Source organism: Siphateles boraxobius, unplaced genomic scaffold (genome assembly GCF_051911475.1).
Source record: "Siphateles boraxobius isolate OS27281-9 unplaced genomic scaffold, OSU_SipBor_1 35, whole genome shotgun sequence".
Classification (NCBI taxonomy): domain Eukaryota; kingdom Metazoa; phylum Chordata; class Actinopteri; order Cypriniformes; family Leuciscidae; genus Siphateles; species Siphateles boraxobius.
This window is the reverse complement of record NW_027508975.1, coordinates 3,005,297-3,026,619: the sequence shown is the minus strand read 5'-3', so window position 1 is coordinate 3,026,619 and position 21,323 is coordinate 3,005,297. Positions and strand designations below refer to the sequence as shown.

General features: G+C 36.7%; 1 protein-coding gene across 13 annotated transcripts in view; it reads right to left on the bottom strand.

Moving 5' to 3' along the window:
* Positions 1–21,323, bottom strand: part of trioa (trio Rho guanine nucleotide exchange factor a) — a 110,895-nt gene that overhangs the window by 27,652 nt on the left and 61,920 nt on the right. For all 13 annotated transcript variants that reach the window (XR_013190417.1, XR_013190418.1, XR_013190419.1 and 10 more), the window contains 14 exons: positions 20,505–20,696; positions 19,417–19,548; positions 18,928–19,158; positions 17,398–17,520; positions 16,361–16,552; positions 15,161–15,330; positions 9,022–9,196; positions 8,307–8,502; positions 7,855–8,021; positions 7,602–7,721; positions 5,887–6,078; positions 5,579–5,728; positions 4,650–4,764; positions 2,416–2,531 (listed from right to left, as the gene is read on the bottom strand). Coding sequence is in view for 10 of the 13 variants with exons in the window: in XM_077195976.1 (XP_077052091.1) it covers positions 2,416–2,531; positions 4,650–4,764; positions 5,579–5,728; positions 5,887–6,078; positions 7,602–7,721; positions 7,855–8,021; positions 8,307–8,502; positions 9,022–9,196; positions 15,161–15,330; positions 16,361–16,552; positions 17,398–17,520; positions 18,928–19,158; positions 19,417–19,548; positions 20,505–20,696 (2,271 nt within the window). In the remaining 3 variants the exon portion in view is untranslated. The remainder of the gene's footprint in view (positions 1–2,415; positions 2,532–4,649; positions 4,765–5,578; positions 5,729–5,886; positions 6,079–7,601; positions 7,722–7,854; positions 8,022–8,306; positions 8,503–9,021; positions 9,197–15,160; positions 15,331–16,360; positions 16,553–17,397; positions 17,521–18,927; positions 19,159–19,416; positions 19,549–20,504; positions 20,697–21,323) is intronic.

Here is a 21,323-nt window from a genome sequence, read left to right as displayed (position 1 = left end):
GCACTGACATGAAAATTCAAAAATGTAATCATCTGTGGAACGGGCAGGACTCGAAAAACTCGAAAAAACTCGAAAAACAGCCAATCATTTCCAAGACCACCTAGAATCATTGGACAGTAAGTGCGTCAATCAAATTAACGGTCGTACCATACCCCCCTCCCCCATGCCCCTCTTCGAGTGGGTGGAGTCAGGGCCAGCGTTGGAGGAAAGAAGGTAGGACCTTTTGAGTTGTGTATTTTCAAAATCTGCCGGCCGTTTTGCAAATCACATACCCCACCTTTTAAGCAGAGGTGCACCTTGCACTTAGAGCAAACCCCTCTGACGATGCCCTTGCAGCCAGGATTCTTGCACCTTCCTTTTGGTGCACCCATCTCTGGCCAGTGATCAAAGCGGTCAAGACGGATATATATTTTACTTTTATACTTTTACTTTACTTTATAAATATATACAAATATATATAAATATATGAGTAGAATACAACCATCCAACTATATCAGTGCATCCATACATTGTCATTCATACAAAGCTACTCTGCATTAGAATGGGCAAAATATTGTTCCATTACCGCACAATGTTGCCATATGGCAACACACCTATTTTATTAAATAAAAAGGTAATATAAGTATCAAAACAATGTGACAATGATTGAAATAAGATTAGAACTTACCCCAGATGCTTGATGTATTTTTTTATTCCGAAGAAATATGAAAAAAATGAGGAAAATCTTCACATATACACAAGCACTTTTTCAGCAGCTGGAGTCATCAAAAGTGTGTGAAAAGAATGACGTTGCAAGGGTGTGTGTAATGTCGTGATGTCATCAAAGCATATCATTGGTTACCACCAGGTTCTACCATGAATTTAAGATTAATCAGAGCTCATATTTATTTTCAAATTTCAAGAAATGTCCAAAGAAAGGGTATGTTGCCATATGGCAACACCGTGCAGTAGAGGGTTAATATATCAAAAATCCTTTTGGGGCTTCAAAGTGTTAATTAAATAGCTGTCAACGGAGCCCGCTCTGAGCCATCGGATTTCATCAAAAATATCTTAATCTGTGTTCCGAAGATGAACGAAGGTCTTACGGGTTTGGAACGACATGAGAGTGAGTAATTAATGACAGAATTTTCATTTTGGGGTGAACTATCCCTTTAATATTGTGAAATATTACAATTTACATTAACTTGAATTGATTTTTAAATGTAATTTATTCCTGTGATCAAAGCTGAATTTTCAGCATCATTACTCCAGTCTTCAGTGTCACATGATCCTTCAGAAATCATTCTAATATGCTGATTTTCTGCTCAAGAAACATTTCTTATTATTATCAATGTTGAAAACAGTTGTGCTGCTTCGTATTATTGTAATACATTTTTTTAGGATTCTTTGAAGAATATAAAGAACAGTATTTATTTGAAATAGAACTTTTCTTGTATCATTATACAAGTCTTATTATTAATTTTGATATACTTTATCTATCCTAAGTGAATAGAAGCATTAATTTCTGTTTTACAAAAAAATCTTTCTGACCCCAAACTTTTGAATAGTAGTGTAAAAACATGTGCATGATTATGAACTGTTTTAATAAACAGGCTATTCCCATATAATTATTGTTCATGTGATTATCCAAGCAAACTCTTTGGCTCTATTGTACAAATTTACAAATCAAATACGCAAACTAAAAAAAAAACAAATTCAAAATTGTTTCGTTTTTAAAATAAAAGTAACAAAATCAAAACATACCAAAAAGGGCAAAAAAAGAAAAACACTTGTGCTGCTTTTTATGTTTTTAAGGTTGTCAAGTTTCCCTGTGCAGTTTCAATGCAATGAATTTCAATGTTTTAATTTTCATTTCCTTTATGCCCAGGTACTTGATGTATAATCAGGTCCTGAAGCAAAACTAGTTGAGAACCACTGTTTAAAATCACAGCATTCGCATGACTAAACCAGCAGTGGCCAGTCGCATCTTTTTTTCTTTATGCAAGACTGTCTTAAGATCTAGTCTGAGCAACTAGCAGTTAACCAGGGTGTAATAACTTAAATCTTATTTTTCAGATTCAAATTAAAACAATCTAAGTTTTTATGTAAATTACTTAAAAAAGTAAAGACCAGTCTTAAAGAAAAAAAAATTAGATGACTAACTTGTAAGAATAGTCTAAGCAGTTTATGCAACCAGCCACAGGAATAAACTGAATACGTTCATGCTATGGCACATGAAGACATGCACATTCAAACACACACACATACAAACAGAAGATGAAAAAGATATATAATTAATGTCTCAGTGCATCTTAAACAGAGGCATGGTACTGAGTCTGTCAGTCTCAGGCTTGGTCCAAGAAAAAAAGAAAAAGTGAATAATCAGACTGATCAGACATCAAAAGGAACAGATGGAGAAAGAGAGAGACAACAAACCTGTTTGGCACTGCGTTCAAACACCACATACTGCTGACACTGGTCCAGCCTCCTCTTCCTCATGGTCCAGAAGTGAAGGACCCGATTCTCCCGTTGCAGCAACTCATTCAGGATATCTACAAAATCACACATCAACATTCTTAACCATGATGCACACCAGATCTCTAACCACTAGCGTATGTCACTGAAGTCATGCTAAACCTTAGAGCTGCATGATTCTGGATAAATTGAGAAATCACGATTTAAAAAAAAAAAAAAAAAATTCATGAAAATAGACATCGGTTTGAATGAATGCTTCAATGATGTCTCATACTTTATTTGTTTCGTTACTGGATGAATCAGCGTTTTTGAACAAATCTCTTGAATGAATGCTTCAATGACAAGTATATTTTTTACCATATCATTATTATATAATATCGTTATTTTAACATTAATAAAATAAAATGTATTTAATCATAGAATTATAAATTAAATGGGTAATTCAACAGCTTGAATTGCACTCATGGTAGGAAAAAAAATAACAGTGTAATATAATATAGTAACAATAATAACATATAGTATTATTATAATATGGATAGAATCCATGCATATTTAATCAAAACATAATTGTTTTACATAAATGTAACAATTTAATTATTTTTACTTATTTTAATTATAAAACTACATTAAGTGGGTAATTCAAGCTTAAATTGCTCTGATGGTAGAAAATCCATTATTAATATTATCATTATTTAGGACTAAATGGCTTATAATTTGATTAAATATTTACAAAATTATACTTGATTTTAAAATTAATTTAATGTACACATCTATAAATTAATTGATTTCACATCAATAATTTGACTAAATTAATACTAAATTGACAGCACTTAAGATACAATCTCTATACTGGTGGATGCACTTTACAATGTGTGTGTGTGTGTGTGTGTGTGTGTGTGTGTGTGTGTGTGTGTGTGTGTGTGTGTGTGTGTGTGTGTGTGTGTGTGGTATGAAGGTAAAGGGACGATCCCCAGTGGAGTAACGCCGTCACCATCCTGCAGTAAGTTGCCATCTCTGTGCGCAGAGGCCTGACCCATTTACGCTTTTCTTATCTGAGTCATTGTAAGCACAGAACAGAAGAGGGCTGCATTCACAATGCACACACTCTAAACTGGGCTAAACTGGGCCAAAGTGGGCCAGATGCTGAAACTCTGTGAGGGTGTAGCGCACAGGTCGGCCACTAGATGGCGTAACAGAGCCATTACAGAATGTATACACAATGTACAATCAAAAAGCACTGTAGCTAAACCCCTATGGGGAAGACAGACTGTGTTTTGTCATGTCCCCAGAGAGGCAGCAGAGGGAAGACTGGTAAATAAGAGGAGAACATGCGGAGAGCAGCATCTGTAGACCTGTGGTTTGAAATGCTACTCAGACCATGTGCTTACTGTACATCTCTCTGGTATACTTAATTCTGATTGGTCAGTTGTGGTATTCTACAGTCAAATGTTTTTGCATAATGTCCACATAACTGTGTAACTGTTTAACTGTGTAGCCTTCTCTTTCTCACAAAATAAGCTAATTTACACCAAAAATCAATATTTCCTGTCCATTTATGAATACATTTGGTACATAGCTGTTATACGGAGGATAATGTACAGTCTGACTGTATATTATCCTAGTAACACAGCCACCAAGAAATCAAAATTGGAATTGTATGGACATTTTATGGAATTCAGCAGTATTTGTTATAAATGATGTATCCATGCACATCATTTTTTTTAAATCATCTTAGTCATAATCTTTAAACGAAATAACTTTACTTGCAGCGACATATCTTCTCTGATGAAGTGTTTACAGGCGTGAGTGCGGGGCAACCTGTCACTCAAATGAGCAAACCACAACCATCCCTATGGACAAAATCAAGTCCCGCCCTACATTTTTTCTTGTTCGAGAAGCCGTTTCACTCGAATATGCATCACAATAGGCAGGAAAAGACTATCGCAGCTTCTGTTTCATGCAGACTACATTAGTTAACATGAACTAACAATGAACAATGCTTCCACAGCACAACATTAATCTTAGCTAATGCTATTTTTGGCATTTAAGAATACATTTTTAAGATCAAAAGTTGTATCTGTTAGAACTAATGTTTACAAATGAGACATTTATAAAATGCTACTTTTATCCTCAATGTGACATTTCTGAATCATTATCCGGACCGCTTTGACGTAAAGCTCTGGGCAATGACTCACTTTTGACCTGCTGCTCTGGAGCTTTGACGTGACTCAGCATCCCCGGCATGCTGACACTGTTTCTGTGCATGTACTTCAGGAACACATCGGCATTCCGCCTGGCCAAGGTGCACGCCTGAAACACAGAGAGCAACACAGACATTACCCAATCACAGCCGATCTGCAGGGGTTTCAAAATCAAATGTAAAAAATGTTAAGGCCAGCACAAATAAAACTAATATCGAGCTGGGGTAATGTAGGTCAATGTTAATGGTAACATCCTAAAACATAACATGAATTTAAAAACGATGATTTAAAAAACTTTATTGTTCAAATATTAAATAATAAAGTTCTACAAAATTATAAACCTCACATTAATTTTTTTTTTTTACACACACACACACACACACACACACACACACACACACACACACACACACACACACACACACACACACACACACACACACACACACACACACACACACACACACACACACACACACACACACACACACACACACAGTATATATATATATATTTCTATATATATATAAATATATTTAAAAAATATTACAAAATTACTTATTATTCTACTTTTTTCTGTAAACAAAGCAGAACTGCGCTTGAAAACACTAAATATACTTTGTTAGGCATTATACGGAGGTAATATGAAAAGAAAATGGCATTGAAACTTTCCTTGCTGAAAGGCGTCAGTTTGCAAGTATGATATAAACATCATAAAGTAAACGTTGTCATAATTCAACAGTAGATCAAAACAATCACATGGCATAAATGTGGGTTATTTTGTGATTGCAAACTGCTAGGAAAGCGCAAGCCCATAGAAAGAGCAACAGCTCATTAAAACTAAACTGAAGACATTTTAAGGACCTGCGGGGACCCTGCAAACACTGGCCGGCAGACATGTGTCCTCTGGGTTTGGATGTTACCTTGAGGAAGGCCTCTTTCTGCTCCAGGTGCTTGCTGATCATGGGGCTGACGTGCTCGGTTTCACAGTTGGGCCCGAGTTTGTCGGCTCCTCCGCACCAGTCCTCCTCACGCTTGTACTCCTGCTCCAGACTCTCCAAAACACTACATACCTACAGCACAGACAGGAAGATCAGCCTTCAACTGCCTGTTAAACTCACTAAAATCTGAATTATAAAAAGTCTTAAATGCTGATTGGTCAATAAATAGCCTAACAAAATGCACACTAGTATTTGTGACACACGTCAGTCAGCCAAAACCTTCTTCTGACCTGTTCGGAGGTCTTGTAAAAGGCCACGGAGGCGTTGACCAGCTTGAGCCGGTCTTCCATCTTCAGCATGAGCTGCTGCCAGTGGGACGCCACGTTCTCTGCGCAGTCGCGGATCATGTCCATGTCATAGTGATTAGCCTGTAGAAGGGCCTCGGCTTTCTGCTGGACCTGTAGGGCGCTCTGATGGGTTTTCTGTGGAGAGGAGGAGAAAACATGTCAGATGAGACACAAAAACAAGGACTAATACAACAGAATGGATGGGCAGGAGTCAGACGACTTAAGACAATGGATGCTAAGATACAACTGATAGTTTATTATTTGTTTATTATCTACTGTTTTTAGACGAGTATTCGGTTCAGAATTGGAGTCTGATGGTTGGAGGAAATGAGATCTTTGTCTTTGTGGCTTCAGGTTCACAATAGCAATACAGTGACAGTGGATCTGATGTTATCCTGATGTTCTTCATTAAAGGAGGGGAAGTATAGAGCAGAAGCACAGGCCATGTCTGGATCATCTATGAGCTCGACATGCAGATAAACGGCCAAATAAAGCATCAGTAAATATGTTTAGTATGTAAATATTAGGAGGATTTGTATTGTTGTGTGCATTTGTTACCCAAAGGGTTGATTTTACCATGCATTCATTTTTCAAATACCTTTTATATACACTAACATTTCTTTGTAAAAAAAACGGTACAAATATCAAATTAAATATATTTTAGAATGTAATTTATTTCTATGATGGTAAATCTGATTTTTCAGCATCATAACTCCAGTCTTTAGTGCCACATGATCCTTAAGAAATCATTCTAATATGCCGATTAGCTGTGTAAGAAACATTTATTACTATTATCAATGTTGTGTTGCTTAATATTTTTGTGGAAATCATTCTTTAATGAATAATAAGTTCAAAAGAATACCATTTTGGAACATTATAAATGTGTTTACTGTCCCTTTTGATCACTTTAATGTGTCTTTGTTGCATAACAGCATTCATTTCTTAAAAAAAAATAATAATAATTCTTACTGACCCTAAACTTTTGAACAGTAGTGTATAGATTTTGTTTTACCATTGTTCCAGAGCCAAACTTTCAATTTTAAACTATACAAAAGTATTTTAAAATTTATAAAAATGTTGAAAACTATAAAACATTCAAAAAAAGAAGGAATATCTGTTCCTCATGTGTGGTGTACAGTCACATACAGTATTATAATATTTTGTTCAAATGTTATTTAAAATATCACAGAATCTCTTTATCATGCATCAATTTCCAAACACGGCGTGATTTATAAAATTATTCAAAAAGTGTGAAAATATAATTTAATTGTATTTAGGACACATAAATGCTAGTTTTGAAGTTAGCGTTAGCAAGTGCCAGACAGTCAGCCGTTTAATTCCAGAAATGTATCAAATATTATTTGGACCACATGCTGTTAAACATAATACATAAATTGACTTGTGGTGGATTCACAGTTGATCATTGTTAGTTTACAAAATACAAGTGTGTGAGTTTATGCTTGTGGTTCAAAAAAAGCCCACCCATAGTTGAAGGGCAAGTTAGCACTAATGAATGTTGACAATATTTATGGTTTGATCTAGTATATCTGGTAAAGGACTATAATAAGAATAAGGCAGGGAAATGGTGAAACATGAGCAAAATAAGAGGTGGGGCAAAAAAAGGAAAAGGTTTGAAGCAAAATATAAGAAGCACTGACCTCGATTGCATGCTGGAACTGCTCATGCTCTCTCTGCAGCTGCTCGGCTTCTTGAAGAGAACTGGCCGTAATCAGACCTGCATTCAGCATTGATTCACCATTACGGATCCAACCCAGAACCTACAACATTAACACAGACAAATCGACACATCAGTGCAGTGTAACATAGCACTTTCAAAAACAGTAGGCGGTATTAAGTACACACTGAGCGGTATGCAGTAAGTAGTACACAAGTATTCCACTCGTGCATTACCTGTTTGACCTCTGCCTGTAGGTGGCGCAGTTGCACACACTGCTCCAGGTGTCTGCGGTGCTGCTCCGCCGCCACGTCCAGCTCTTGTTGTTTCTCATGTAGAAACTCCAGTAGATCCTGAACACGGGTGGCCATGTCCACATCACGGTCACACAGCAACTCCACACCTGGAAAACAAGAATCAACGCCACATTCTTAGCTCTCATTTTATTCCAGAACAAACATCATGAAGCCGCTAGACTGAAAACTCTTGTTTTGGGACAGTTCTTTGATAAATAGAAAGTTCAAATGAACAGCATTCATTTGAAATATTTTTTTTTTGTAACATAAATGTCTTTACTGTCACTAATGCATCTTTGCTGAAATAACGTATTCATTTCTTTCAAAAGTTCACCAGAAGTGCATATAGGTATAATAAAATATGCTATTTTCTAATATCACGTTGGCCTCACCGGACGCCTGCACCTCGTTGACGTACTGCAGCAGTTCCTGGCCCTGGTGGATGACATGGAAGGCCAGGTTGTTCATGGTCAGGGCTTTATCCGCGTGATGCTGCAGTCTCTGTTCGGCCAGCGTCAGGTCTTCTGTGTCGAAGTCATTCATCTGCTGCGACAGCTCCTCATTCCATGAGTCTAGATCGGAGATAATCTGGAAAATAACATACAACACATGAGCGCAGTCTGAGAGTCTCAGACGCCATTACTAACGTGCAAACACAGCGAGATCACCCAGGACAAGAAACAGAGTGACCTGTCCTGCCTTGCTCTTATATGTAAAGACCAATGTCTTCCTTTATAAACTCTCTGTGCAAACAGGAGAGAGAGAGTAATCACCTTTGGGTGCAGATCATCCTTGAAGATTGCTGCTTATTAATTGTTAGCAAATCATATTAGACATCAGGGAGTCACTAACTATGTGCTGATGGGAATATTGCCCTAGTTTAAGGAATAATTCACTCAAAATGAGGATTCTGTCATTAGTTACTCTCCCTCATGTCGTTCCAAACTTGACTTTTTCTCCCGTGGAAAACAAAAAGTTCTGGCTGCTACTTCTCAAATAATAAATGAGGATTCAAAGTTTGGAACAATGACAGAAATGTAATTTCTCTGTGAATTATCCCTTTAATTAAAACACACAGACACTTGATCAAATACACAGTGAACTCACGTCAATGGCGTCCCTCTCAAAGATCCTGAGCTGGAGGAAAAGCTCCAGTTTGATCTTCCTCTCCTGGAAGAGCTCTTCCATCTGAGCCTGAGCCTCATCCAGCTGCTGCAGGACGCTCTCGATGTGGTTGATGGAGCTGTTGTGAGGAGTCTTGTTGCTGGAGATGGCCGAGTCTCTGCAGGAAGACAGTGCAAGAGCCGTTACAGCACAGGTATATTTGTTCTAGCGTGCGCGCAAGTGATACAGGAATAAACATTCACTTTTTACAATAATGTCTTTTGGGAAAATCGAAGCTGGTAATAAAAATGGAATTATTAATTTAAGGAATGTTTGGAATTCTCAAGTCCAAGTCTGATGGAATTTAAGGAATTTTAGCTCCGTTTTCTCTATTTGTACCTTGTTTACACAAACACAATGCTTTTATTTGGAATTGTTGACTATTATCTGCTTCATTGATTGATTGAGTGGGGTCAAAACAGGGTTTCATGAAACAGGCATCATGGGTTTAATTCTGATTCATGAATCTGTTTGACTGATTCGTTGAAAAGATGTTCACACACATTAAAGGGATAGTTCACCCAAAAATTGAGAATTCTGTCATCCTTTACTCACCCTCAAATTGTTCCAAACATGAATGAGTATTTTTTTTTCTGTTGAACACTGAAGAAGTTTTGAAGAAAGTTGGTAATCAAACAGTTGACGGTAGTATTTTTTATCATACTATGGAAGTCAATGGCTACCGTCAGCTGTTTGATTACCTACATTCTTCAAAATATCTTCTTTTGTGTTCAACAGAAGAGAGAAACTCAAACGGGTTTGGAACAACTTCAACTATCCCTTTAAGAATTTAAAATACTGTTGCAAATTTTCACCATTTGAGATGCTGTTTTATCATTTAAACTAATTTGGTTTCATCCCATTACAGGCTGCTTTTGATAAAATATACAAAATGTGCTGCAGCTCTCAAATCATATATATATATATATATATATATATATATATATATATATATAAGTTTAGATAGAGAGAGAAAATAAAGTGGCTGTAGAAACGTTTGTTTCACTATGTAGTTCTGATCAAAAATGATGTTTATCGAGGAAGACAGTTGTTAGAACTATTCAAACTGATTCCTTGTGAGTTCAACACCGATTCATGAATCAGGAGTTTTCAAATGGCAATTAAGATTGTAAATTACTGAGGCAAATGTTTATTTTCTGTTGCATTTTCAATAATTTTGAGGGGTTTTATTATCAATAACAGTTTGATCCTCCTAAATTTAACTGAATGTAATTCTAAATGGATCTTTATCACATCAAAAGCTGCTTTGGATGGAAATAAATAAAATAAATAGCCAGCATTTCGGATAATACTTGTAAAAAATAAATAAAATAAAAATAGTTATATTAATTATAATATATATATATATATATATATATATATATATATATATATATATGTATATACATACACACACACTGTGTGTGTATATATATATATATATATATATATATATATATATACACACACACACATCTGTGTGTATATATATATATATATATATATTTTTTTTTTTTTTTTTTTTTTTTTTTTTGAAGGACAGAAAATAAAGCGCCTGCAGATGCTGTGCAACACCATCTAAAATTTTGCATTTTGTGGAATGGACTGAACACCGTCTCCATCACCCTGCCAAATGGGGTTTGAAAAGAAACATTTTGCTTCATTTTGTTGCTCTAACCTCTGAGGGATAGAAGTAAATGATCAGCAGAATACTGAACCTAAAACTAACAAAAACCGGCAAATATTAGGGCCCGAAAGAGGATGTTACTTCAGGCTTGAAATTTAAATGTAATAAAACAAAAAGCCAGAACTAATGAGATTTTAAATTCATTAAAAATGTAAATTATAAGGTCCTAAATGCATTATCTGCGAACGGGTGAGAGGATTACAAGCCCATTGGAAAGATAATATGTAAAATATGCAACATTATCCTCTTTTCATTAAAAAGGTTAATTATCAGGGACAGCTTTAGTAATAATTGTACAAGAGGGTGAGGGGGAAAAGAGAAAGAGGAAGCAACAGTTTCAAACGAGTCTGTAAGGGATAGAAGAAAGACAGAAGAGTCCTTTCATCCCGTCTCAAAGGATACAAGCTGGTTAACTCTTATTAAACTTTATTGAAAACAAATGGTGTAATAAGGTAAAATCACAGTTATCGGGGTAATAAAGGCCATCGCTTTTAATTGACGCTTCAGTGCTGGATCTCTGCGGAAAGTCTGTTCCCATAGTGATGTGCTTTTATCATACTGAGAGGCTTGCGTGACTTGTTACGGAGTAACAGAATAATTAACACTTTCACGGCCGATCCACAACACAACCAGGGTTTCGAGATTAGACCAGGCTCAAATAATATGACAGTCTTGCGTCTGAAAGTGAGTAACTGAGTGCGATGCTGAGATCCTGATATCTCATGTGAATGCGTAAGAGAGCTTGTGTACAGTAAGTGTGTAATGTCTCTGCGGTGTGGGCATTCTGTGTGTTGGTGTGAGCTGGGGACCTTTCTGTTTGTACCTCTGGGTTTAAGTATTACCTCTGCATAATTAACTAGGTGGTTATGAAAGCAGGATTATGTAAGACACTAGAGGAAGAAAGAATAACAGAATGAGAATGAGAGAGAGAGAGAGAGAGAGAGAGAGAGAGAGAGAGAGAGAGCGAGCACATGGAGGGATAGCCATCCTCAAATTCACATGTGTAGAGAGACTAATTTGCAAGCGGAGGAGGATGAGGATCAAGCCACGTCTTCCTCTGCTCTCCTTTATAAAAAATAATAATAATAATAATAATAACTTTAGTCGTGGAAATGCAGTGTGAAGGTTAAACTGATATGCTGTGATTTCGGAGTTACCAGTTCTGCACCAGTTATTATACGAAAATAAATGTATTGTTTACAATACATGTTATAATATAATTCCAAATATAAAACAAAACAATACATAAAATGCAAATTCACATGTAATATTTGATATATTTAGAATATATTTAAGGGTCTATATTAAAAATGTAAGTGTGTATAATTATATTTATATTTGGATAACAAGTGGATGTGACTCAATTCAAAAATGTAATCCAATTAAACTATATGCGAAGAAGTTTAATTGACTGCAATGTATCACATATAAAAGTATTTAGAACTTAATATAACAAGTTTATCCATCAGCATAGGACTTAGATTTAATTTCTTAATGATTGATATGAACCAGTTATTATTTGAAATTAAAATGTAGTAATTACTAATATTTTTCATATATAAAACAGAATTTGTGATCAATACAATATATATTTGCTATAATATATTAATAAAATGTAAAATAAAATAAAAAATCACTTTTTTGATGTATGGAATTAGATTTTTTTAACCTACTGACAACCTTAATATCATCTTCCTTTTTTGTGTAAAATAGTCCCACTTCTTCACTGAAACATGTCTACCAGACTTTTTTAATAAGTATGTGACTTAAAGGCATGGGCGTAGATTACGCGGGGGACGTGTCCCCCCCACTTTTCATAAGATGTAAATTCGTCCCCCGCACTTTTTCATAGGGCAAGTGTGTTTTCAAGTTGAGGTTTTCGCGGGCCAATGTGTATACATCCAGATTTAAAATTCAAAGAGTCAAGATGGTCTATCTACATACGTGACTTTCACGTTTCCATGGTAATCAGTCACTCGTGCATCACGACACGCCCATGCTCGCACCCGCACTGTATCCATCATTCTCATAGAGGTCGCAATGAGTTCCTCTTCATTCCTTTTTCACGAAGAAGTCAAGCAAGTTGTCATGTGGCATCCGAATTGTGTTGCACAATGATGAATAACTGTGCCTTTTTCTCTTGTTGAATAATTATCAAGTTTTGTTGGAAATTGAAAATATTCACTACCCGCACAAACGTGCACTTATTTTCAGTCTTTTTCGTTCGTAATGTCTTTTATTTTCACAGATATGTTATCAAAGCCCTTCAAATTAGAATAAAGATGGGGTATTGTTAATGCTGAATTTGGATTTTCATGCATTTACAGCCACTATCTATCGGCTTGAATCAGGCAGGGCTACACAAAACAACGCCTACACAAAAACAATATTTGAAATATGTAAACAATATAGTACATTATACAATACCATGTGCAATATAAAGTATAGAACATCTGCATTTCTTTCTTTCTGTTTTATTGCTTTAAATATAAATAGCATATTAAGCCAATTAAGCAAAAACCTGTCAACAAAGGTCTGAAAAAAAAAGTCCCCCTTCACTTTTGAAATGTTGGCTACGCCCCTACTTAAAGCCTTTAAGGGGTCATGGGATGCCCATTTTTTACAAGTTGGTATGATTCTTTAGGGTCTTCATGTAAAGTTTGTATCATACTTCTTTCACCATTTTTACCTCCGCAAAAACAGTCAATATGACATCATAATGATCAGAAAATCGAACGGCTTGATTATTGAGAGCGTTTACACTTTTTGAGGATTGAAAAAATTGATTTTTTTCACTGTATGGCGGTTGTGTCTACAGACTGCAAACACACATTTATATGCAAACACCATATAAAAGTGTATTTTGCATCCGATGACCCCTTTAAGAGCATACTACGTAACAATCATAAGTCACATGGGTTGCATCAAACCATTCCTCAAGGCTTGAATGTTTTTGCAGTGTTGTGCAGGGCACTGCAGTAGTGCTGGCAGTCGGGTATTCAGAGTTGCACTGATGAAATGTGGCAGAGCTGAACACGTGAGAGCGGTGAGAGACTGCATGCTTCTCTCTCCTTCTCCTGCTCAACTTTCTGCTGAAGCATCGGGCTTTACTGAATCTCAGCCTTCACGTTCCTCTGCATGCAGATTATACATGTGACTGACCGTTAGCACTAACACTGCACATCAAGCCAAGCAATGCCACTACACAGCTGCACTAATAGTTACTCACAGTTACAGTAATGTAAAGAGAGGATAGTACTCCAAATGCAAAGTGGATGCTGGTGGAAGGGGCCAAATGAGTGCTTGAACCATCCAAACGTCCGTTCAAGTGAGCATGACTAATGTTTGCTTGAGTACGAACATAATACTGGTAGGGCTGTCACTTTTGTGAAAAAATCCTGTTTTGAGACATATGTGTTCATTGAATCGATTGTAAAATCATTTTTTTGCCATGTCTAAAGACGTTTACATTTTCAACACCAAATATTGGCAAATCCACGGACAACTAACAGGCATTAGGACGAACGTAAAGAGGGCGCTTGAGACGCGCACAAGTCAGCAATATTTCTGATGATTTATTGGCGTTTAGTTTTTTGCAAAATGCCAAACAGGAGTGCAACATTCAAGGTTTTAAATTAACAGCCGCCAAATTCGGATAAAAATGAACTTTGGCGGGTAACGCTGTCATATCACGAGCCAATTTGGCGTGTTTCTATGTTTACTCACTTTGCTGGGGAAGTTCGTGTAAGCCAAATCTGCATGGATTTAGCGCAAATACGCAACTCGTGAGTCCTCATGATATATTAAACACAGCGTATTGCGCAGAATCTGCGCATTTCTGTCTTGCTTGAACACACACGTCACTAAGCAACAAATAACGGCGTGCTTGTGCACTTGCACTGAAGTAATAGCGAATATTAAAAAGCATTTGGTTAGCAGAAAAGACATTGTTATTTTCCAACATCTTACATGTTTGAGTTGGGAATAACAAAATGAGTGAATAATCGCTTTGAAGGATTCAATGAAAGAGTTATTAAACTGATAAAAACTATTAACTGCAAACTATTATAAGCTCAATACTGATATTTGAGCATTTCTGACTGATTGACTGAAATAAATAGTTTGTAACAGTTATTTGTTCGTTACTCTGGTTTGTTGTTTGCAGTAAGGAACAGTGACAGAAAGATGTGCTTTCTATTTATCCTCTATGTTTCAGACTTCAGAGGTACAACTCATTGGTGTGTGAAAGATTTCAAAAGATGACTTTCACAATAATCAAACAAACCCCACCTCAATGGAATCGAAACTTGTGTCCACACCAAAACATGAAAGCAATATAAAGAGCTGTTGCAGAGGAAGACATGCAAGGAAAGGACAGATGAGAAGATTGTGCACCTGAGTTGTTGAATAAGATCCTCTCCCTCTTTGATGACATTTACAGTGAACTGCAGTGTGGTTTGCTGTTGCTGCCCGAAACGCTTGATCAGGTCCTGAACAGCCTCCACCGACTCGGCGTATACGTCGTCCAACAATTCCTTCTGCAGCTCCTCCAGCCAGGTCCACAGCTATGAGCAAAAGACACATGCGGTAATCACTTTTTTACTTAGCTTAGAAAGCTAAGGTAACACCTACAATAATAATAGATATATTATTATTTGTGTTGTATATTAAGATTGCATATTTTGCTAAATGTACGCATTCACCTTGTGTATTTAATTTTTTTCCTCTCTGATCTAATATTTAATGTTAAAGGGGACTATTACAAAGTCTTGATTTTGTTTTTGGGCTCTACTAGAACATAGTTTGTCACATATTTGACATTGTTGCAGCTCCTCTCTTCCAGTCTATCAGTAACGCAAATGTGTAAAACTACATGCTTTCAGACTCTATTGAAATTAGCATAGCAAATTAAATGTGCAACAGTCATGGCACAAACACACTCATAACAAATAAATAACAAATAAGCACGCTAAATATATAAATATCTACATCCTTTTACTACACACATAAAAAAAATCATAGTAGTTGCAAAAAACCTGCACATTATGCATAAAAATGGGAACATTGTTTGAAACAGGCGATCTGAGGCCTGAGGAGAACTGAACAGTTTTGAAGTTTATTGTTGACGGCGATTCATTTGTTACAAAAGCTGTGCTTTGATGGCTACTCTCCAGAGGTGATTTAAAGACGAACAATTTAACTTCTGTGAGAGATTTTAGCACGCTGACAGTTTAGCATATGCTAAAGCTGTCCCCAAGAGGTTGTCTCTAATTCAACCTCTATAAAGCACCACTTAAATTTTTTTTTTTTACCAACCCCCTGTTTCACAAACAAAGGCTTAAGCCTAGCCCCAGACTAAAATGCATGTTTGAGATGTTTTAACTAAAATCACAGTATGTCAGTGCCATTTTTAGGATGCACACCATGGGCGTTTTTTTCTAAGGCATGGTTATAAAAGCTACTTAAATGCCCTAATTGAACTAAGGCCTAATCCTGGCTTAATCTAAGCCCTGTCTGTGAAACCGGGGCCAAAAACGTACTATTTTTTCATTCAGACTAAACTACTCAACCATCCTGTCCATCCCTAGTTCTTACCTCCTTCACATGGGTGTGGAAAGCCACTGACATGTCCAGCAAGACCTTTCGCTGCTCCACACGCCTTACAAAGTCCTGGATCCGGTCCTCCAGCTGATGGGCGGCCTGATAGATCTCCTCCGGGTCACACTCGCCCGTCTGGGCCAACTGCTCCGCAGCTTCAAGCAGCTTATCAGCATTAGTGTATGTGTTCTGATAAAGAGAAGACACATATGGATTATGATGATGCTCATGTCAGCCGTTAAGAATATTTCACTTCAAATGCATTTTGGCACTGACTAATACAAACAATATAGTTGCTGAAATAGTTGCAAAGTTTCTTCTAGTCAGTAGACTGTCTTGGGAAGCATCAAAATAAAGTGTCAGCAGATATTAAGCAGACAGTCTACTAATACTCTAATGACTGCAAGTGGACATGTAGTTGCAAAGTTACTTACAGGTGAAACTCGAAAAATTTGAATATCGTCCAACAGTTCATGTATTTCAGTAATTCAAATTAAAAGGTGAAACTAATAGATTTAGTATATATAACTATATACATATGCATGATTATACTTTTCAGAGGGCTGACAATTCTGTATTTAAAATCCTTTTTTTTTATTGATTCCATGTAATATTCTAATTTTCTGAGATTTTGAATCTGGGGTTCTCATAAGCTGTAAGACATAATCATCAAAATTATAACTTTTGCACGATATTCTAATTTTTCGAGTTTCACCTGTATAGTTAGTAGAATGTCTAAAGTGGACCATTAAAAAATAAAGTGCAATCAAAACCACAAATAGTCCTGAAAATACGATTTTCAAGTCCATTATAAGGGTCTGTCACACTGGTGACATGAAATCAAATCAAATAATTTATATAAGATTAAATATACCCATGGACCAGCAGACTAGTAAAAATGACTAGTCGTACAAGCCTTAACGTGTGTAATATTGTATTCAGCAACTTCTTATCAGCTGTGTTCATTTATGCAAGGAAGAATCCAGGGCAGCCAGCTCAAATAAAAGATTTTATTATGGGATTGAATGGCGAACCTGAGCAACTTCCTCAAAGTCCTCATGGCGTTTCTGCAGGGCTCGGGCGCGATGCAGAGATTTCCCCACCCCCGTGTGTTTGCTGAGAAACGCCTCACCGTGGTTCTCAATCCAGTCAAGAACCTACACACACAGAGAAAAAAATTCTAATTAATTTGTGAGACAGCGGCAAAGCTCTCCAGTCCTTCTTTAGGTGAGAATGTGTCCTGTCAGAAAGGTTTTATGTTAATGGCGGTCAAATCAAGATATAGCATGACAGGTGAGACTACAGGGTCCAAGACAGAACAAATTATGCATAAAGGTGTCGTTCACAGCCTAGCTCTTCCTCACTGCCTCTTATCGCATCCCCGGCACCTGAATAGTGGTTTCCATGGCAACACTTTCCCTCAGCCACAGAATTAGCCTTTCTGCATTCTCTCGGTCGAACACCCCGCTGCAGAAAACCACAATCTCTGCACCAATAAACTGGCCCTGAACCTATGAAAACAATCTACAATAGAAAGAAACGCAAAGTGCTACGCTTCGGCAGTGGCTTATCCTTGACTTTAAATTGCATGTGTCTATTTCTGTTTGTGTGTAAACAATTATAATCCCAGAGAACTTCAGCCAAGATGCTGCAGTGGTGTTTTCTCTCCTGTATTAAAGAGGCAGTGGTAACAGTAATTGCATGCTAAGCTAAAGCCTGACCAGAAGTAGGAATTTGGGAATCTCAAAAAATAAATAAAACAAAAGTCTGCTGGTAAGATGTTTTACCGACACACTGCCGTACACTGAGGGATGCCAAAAGCACTGGTCACAAGTACATACTGGAATAATTTTTTTTTATTTCCTATCAGAAGAACCAAGTACAGACTCAAATTGATAGATGCAACTACTTTCAAGAACCTCATGGTCAAAATGGCTTTAGTGTAAACAGAGGGGACAAAAAGTGTCAAATTGTGTATTGTATAATGTGATTAAAATTAATCAGAAACAGAAATATTAACAAGATATACAAAATATTTAAACACCATTTACCTTTCCATTATTTACCTTAAATATTTTTATTTTATTATTTGAGATTTGAATTGGTCAAAATTATAATTATTAATTTTAATATTAATAAAAACATGCCATTTTATTACATTTATTTTGTTAATAATTATATTACATTTATCCCTCGTTGTGTTTGTGTGAAAATTATCCCAATATGGTTCTGTGGAGATTGTTCACTGTGTAGGTATTACCAAATGGTAATAAATAAAGACTTTGACAAAAATATTATATATTATTATATAAACATTTACTGTTCATTACTAACATTTAAATAACATTACATTTTTAAATTAAGGAGTGATTATGAAATGCTACGTGCAGTTCTCAGTAGCACACTTGTACCCATGTGGGTCTTGTGGGGTATTTTAAGGCGAATGATTGTGTGTGTGTGTGTGTGTGTGTGTGTGTGTGTGTGTGTGTGTGTGTGTGTGTGTGTGTGTGTGTGTGTGTGTGTGTGTGTGTGTGTGTGTGTGTGTGTGTGTGTGTGTGTGTTACCTGCTGAACGTCCTGCTGGAAAACACACAGCTGCAGACGTTGGTGCAGCCGGACCTTACGGTGTTGCCAGATGTTCTCCAGCTGTCTCTGGTGATGCAGAACCTCATGGATGATGTCCAAAACATGGTGAACCGCCTTGGAGTAATTTGCAGATGCTGTCAGCGAATCAGCGCTGCCGGGGGTCAAAGGGCGCTGAAGTTTGTCCAATAAGGCTTTTCCATCTTGACTCACCTAGCAGAGGGCGGGACAATGATGAGAAAAAAATTGTACAAGCCTATTATACTAAAATTAAGTTGCATTGTTATATGCAAAGTAACTCTTGATAGCACTGAGCGTTTTATAATAAATATAATTAGCTAAAATTGCCACTTTAGACATGCCTGTAATTGCTATAATGTGCTAGTACAATTTACTTTGGGATCAGTTCCCTTAAACGGCTTTTCAAGAGAGCCTTGCAATTTAGTGATTTGGAGACACACGGCTCTGTACCTCAGAGTAGGCAGCGGTGATGTGTTCATACAGGCCTTGGTGATGGTGGATGGCATCCTCCAGGTCCTGTAGCTCAGAGGGCAGATCCACTTCCCCACACGCTTTACACCATGAGTCCACGTTACTCATGTACTGCAGAAAGACACAGATATAACAGAAAAATAGAATAATTAACAATTACATACAATATGGAGCACACTTAAAAATAAAGGCAAGTTCTAAATTGAACATATATTCTTTTATGTTATGACAATATAGACCTCTGACATCAAAAGAACTGGAGTGAATTAAAACTAATAATAAGGGCAAATGCAGGACATGATGAGAGACGTGCTTTATATGCTGCACTCTGAATATCAATTCAAATCAAATGGTCTTTCATCTCATCCCACTCTTTCTCAGAGATGGAGAGACTGAGAGTCTGGCTCCTCAACTCAAACAGAATCTCATGCATGAGGACGGCCCAAACCAGGCTGCCTCCAGATTGGCAGCTGTGCTGATGCTCAAAGGAATAAAAATGTCTGGAAAAAAGATTGTTGTTGATACAGCCTCTCTATGAAAACACAGCATGTGTGAGGGGAATGTTTTATTCACCTGTCCTCTCTACAGCAATCTCTCAATTATCATGCTTTTCCCACATTTTTACAAGCATGTTTTGTTTTTTTCGCATTCCGAAAGATAAAAGTGAATATATACAATGCAAATAAAGGGATTATAAATTTTAATTAAAAACAAACTTACATTATGTTTCATTCCAAATAAAAAGTTAATGCTCAGTATAATTATATTTTACTCAATATGTGTGTATTCTACATATTTTTATCCTTATTAGAGAGTTGTGCCAGATCCTAACTTCAAACTCTATTATGCCCTTTTAAAGTCTTTTTATTTTTAATATTTTTAATATTTTAGTTTTATTTTATTTTTAACAGCATGTGAAGTCCATTCCTCTTTTCTAATTATGAAAAATTATATCTCTAACAGTGTAACTGATTCACAACACGTACACACACACACACACTGATCTCTCCGCCGAGCTCTCATTGGTTTCAGTGATCATTACAAGATGTAGAAGTGTTCTCTCTGACCTGGTCACATTTCTGGTGGAAAGTAGCAGACATCTCCAGCAGAGCGCTCCTCTCGTCCAGCGCAGCAGCGAAGGCCTTCCACTCCTGCTCCAGCTGACCTGAGATCTGTTTGATCTGCTGGGACGCATAGTGGCCCGCCTCAAGCAGACGGTTCCCCACCGACATGATGCGGTTTATGTTTACGTAAACATTCTGCAGGGGAAACATTTTTTTTTATTACTATCAGCGGCAAATCATCATATTAGAATGATTTCTGAAGGATCATGTGACACTAAAGACTGGAGTAAAGATGCTGAAATTTTAGCTTTGCATTACAGTAAAAATATATTCAAATAAAAAACAGTAAATTGTAATAATATTTCACAATATTACTGTTTTTCTGATCAAATAAATGCAGCCTCTGCGAGCATAAGAGACTTCTTTCAAAAACATTAGGGATAACAAAACGAGTGAGGAACCATTATTCACACTGTTATTGATGGCTTATAACACAATCATTAAACTTTTACATCAGCATTTGAAGACTTACCACAGCTCAATATGCCTACATCCTCTTTCTGCCTCTTTAAACAGGAAGTGATCAATACTTCTCCATACAGTAATGGGGATTTTTAAAGGACGCCCCTAACAGGGCCCACAGCTGGTGGGCGAACACCCAAACAGGAAGCACTTAGGTGGATCACGGTCTATGCTTCATCTCTGATTATATGATGAGTCACCATCACTCAATAAAGAATCGACTCTTACATTGTTAAACGCAAGCTATTACGCAGCTTAAATGGAAGAAAAATACTAGTTTAGTCAGTGAGCAAAAGAAAT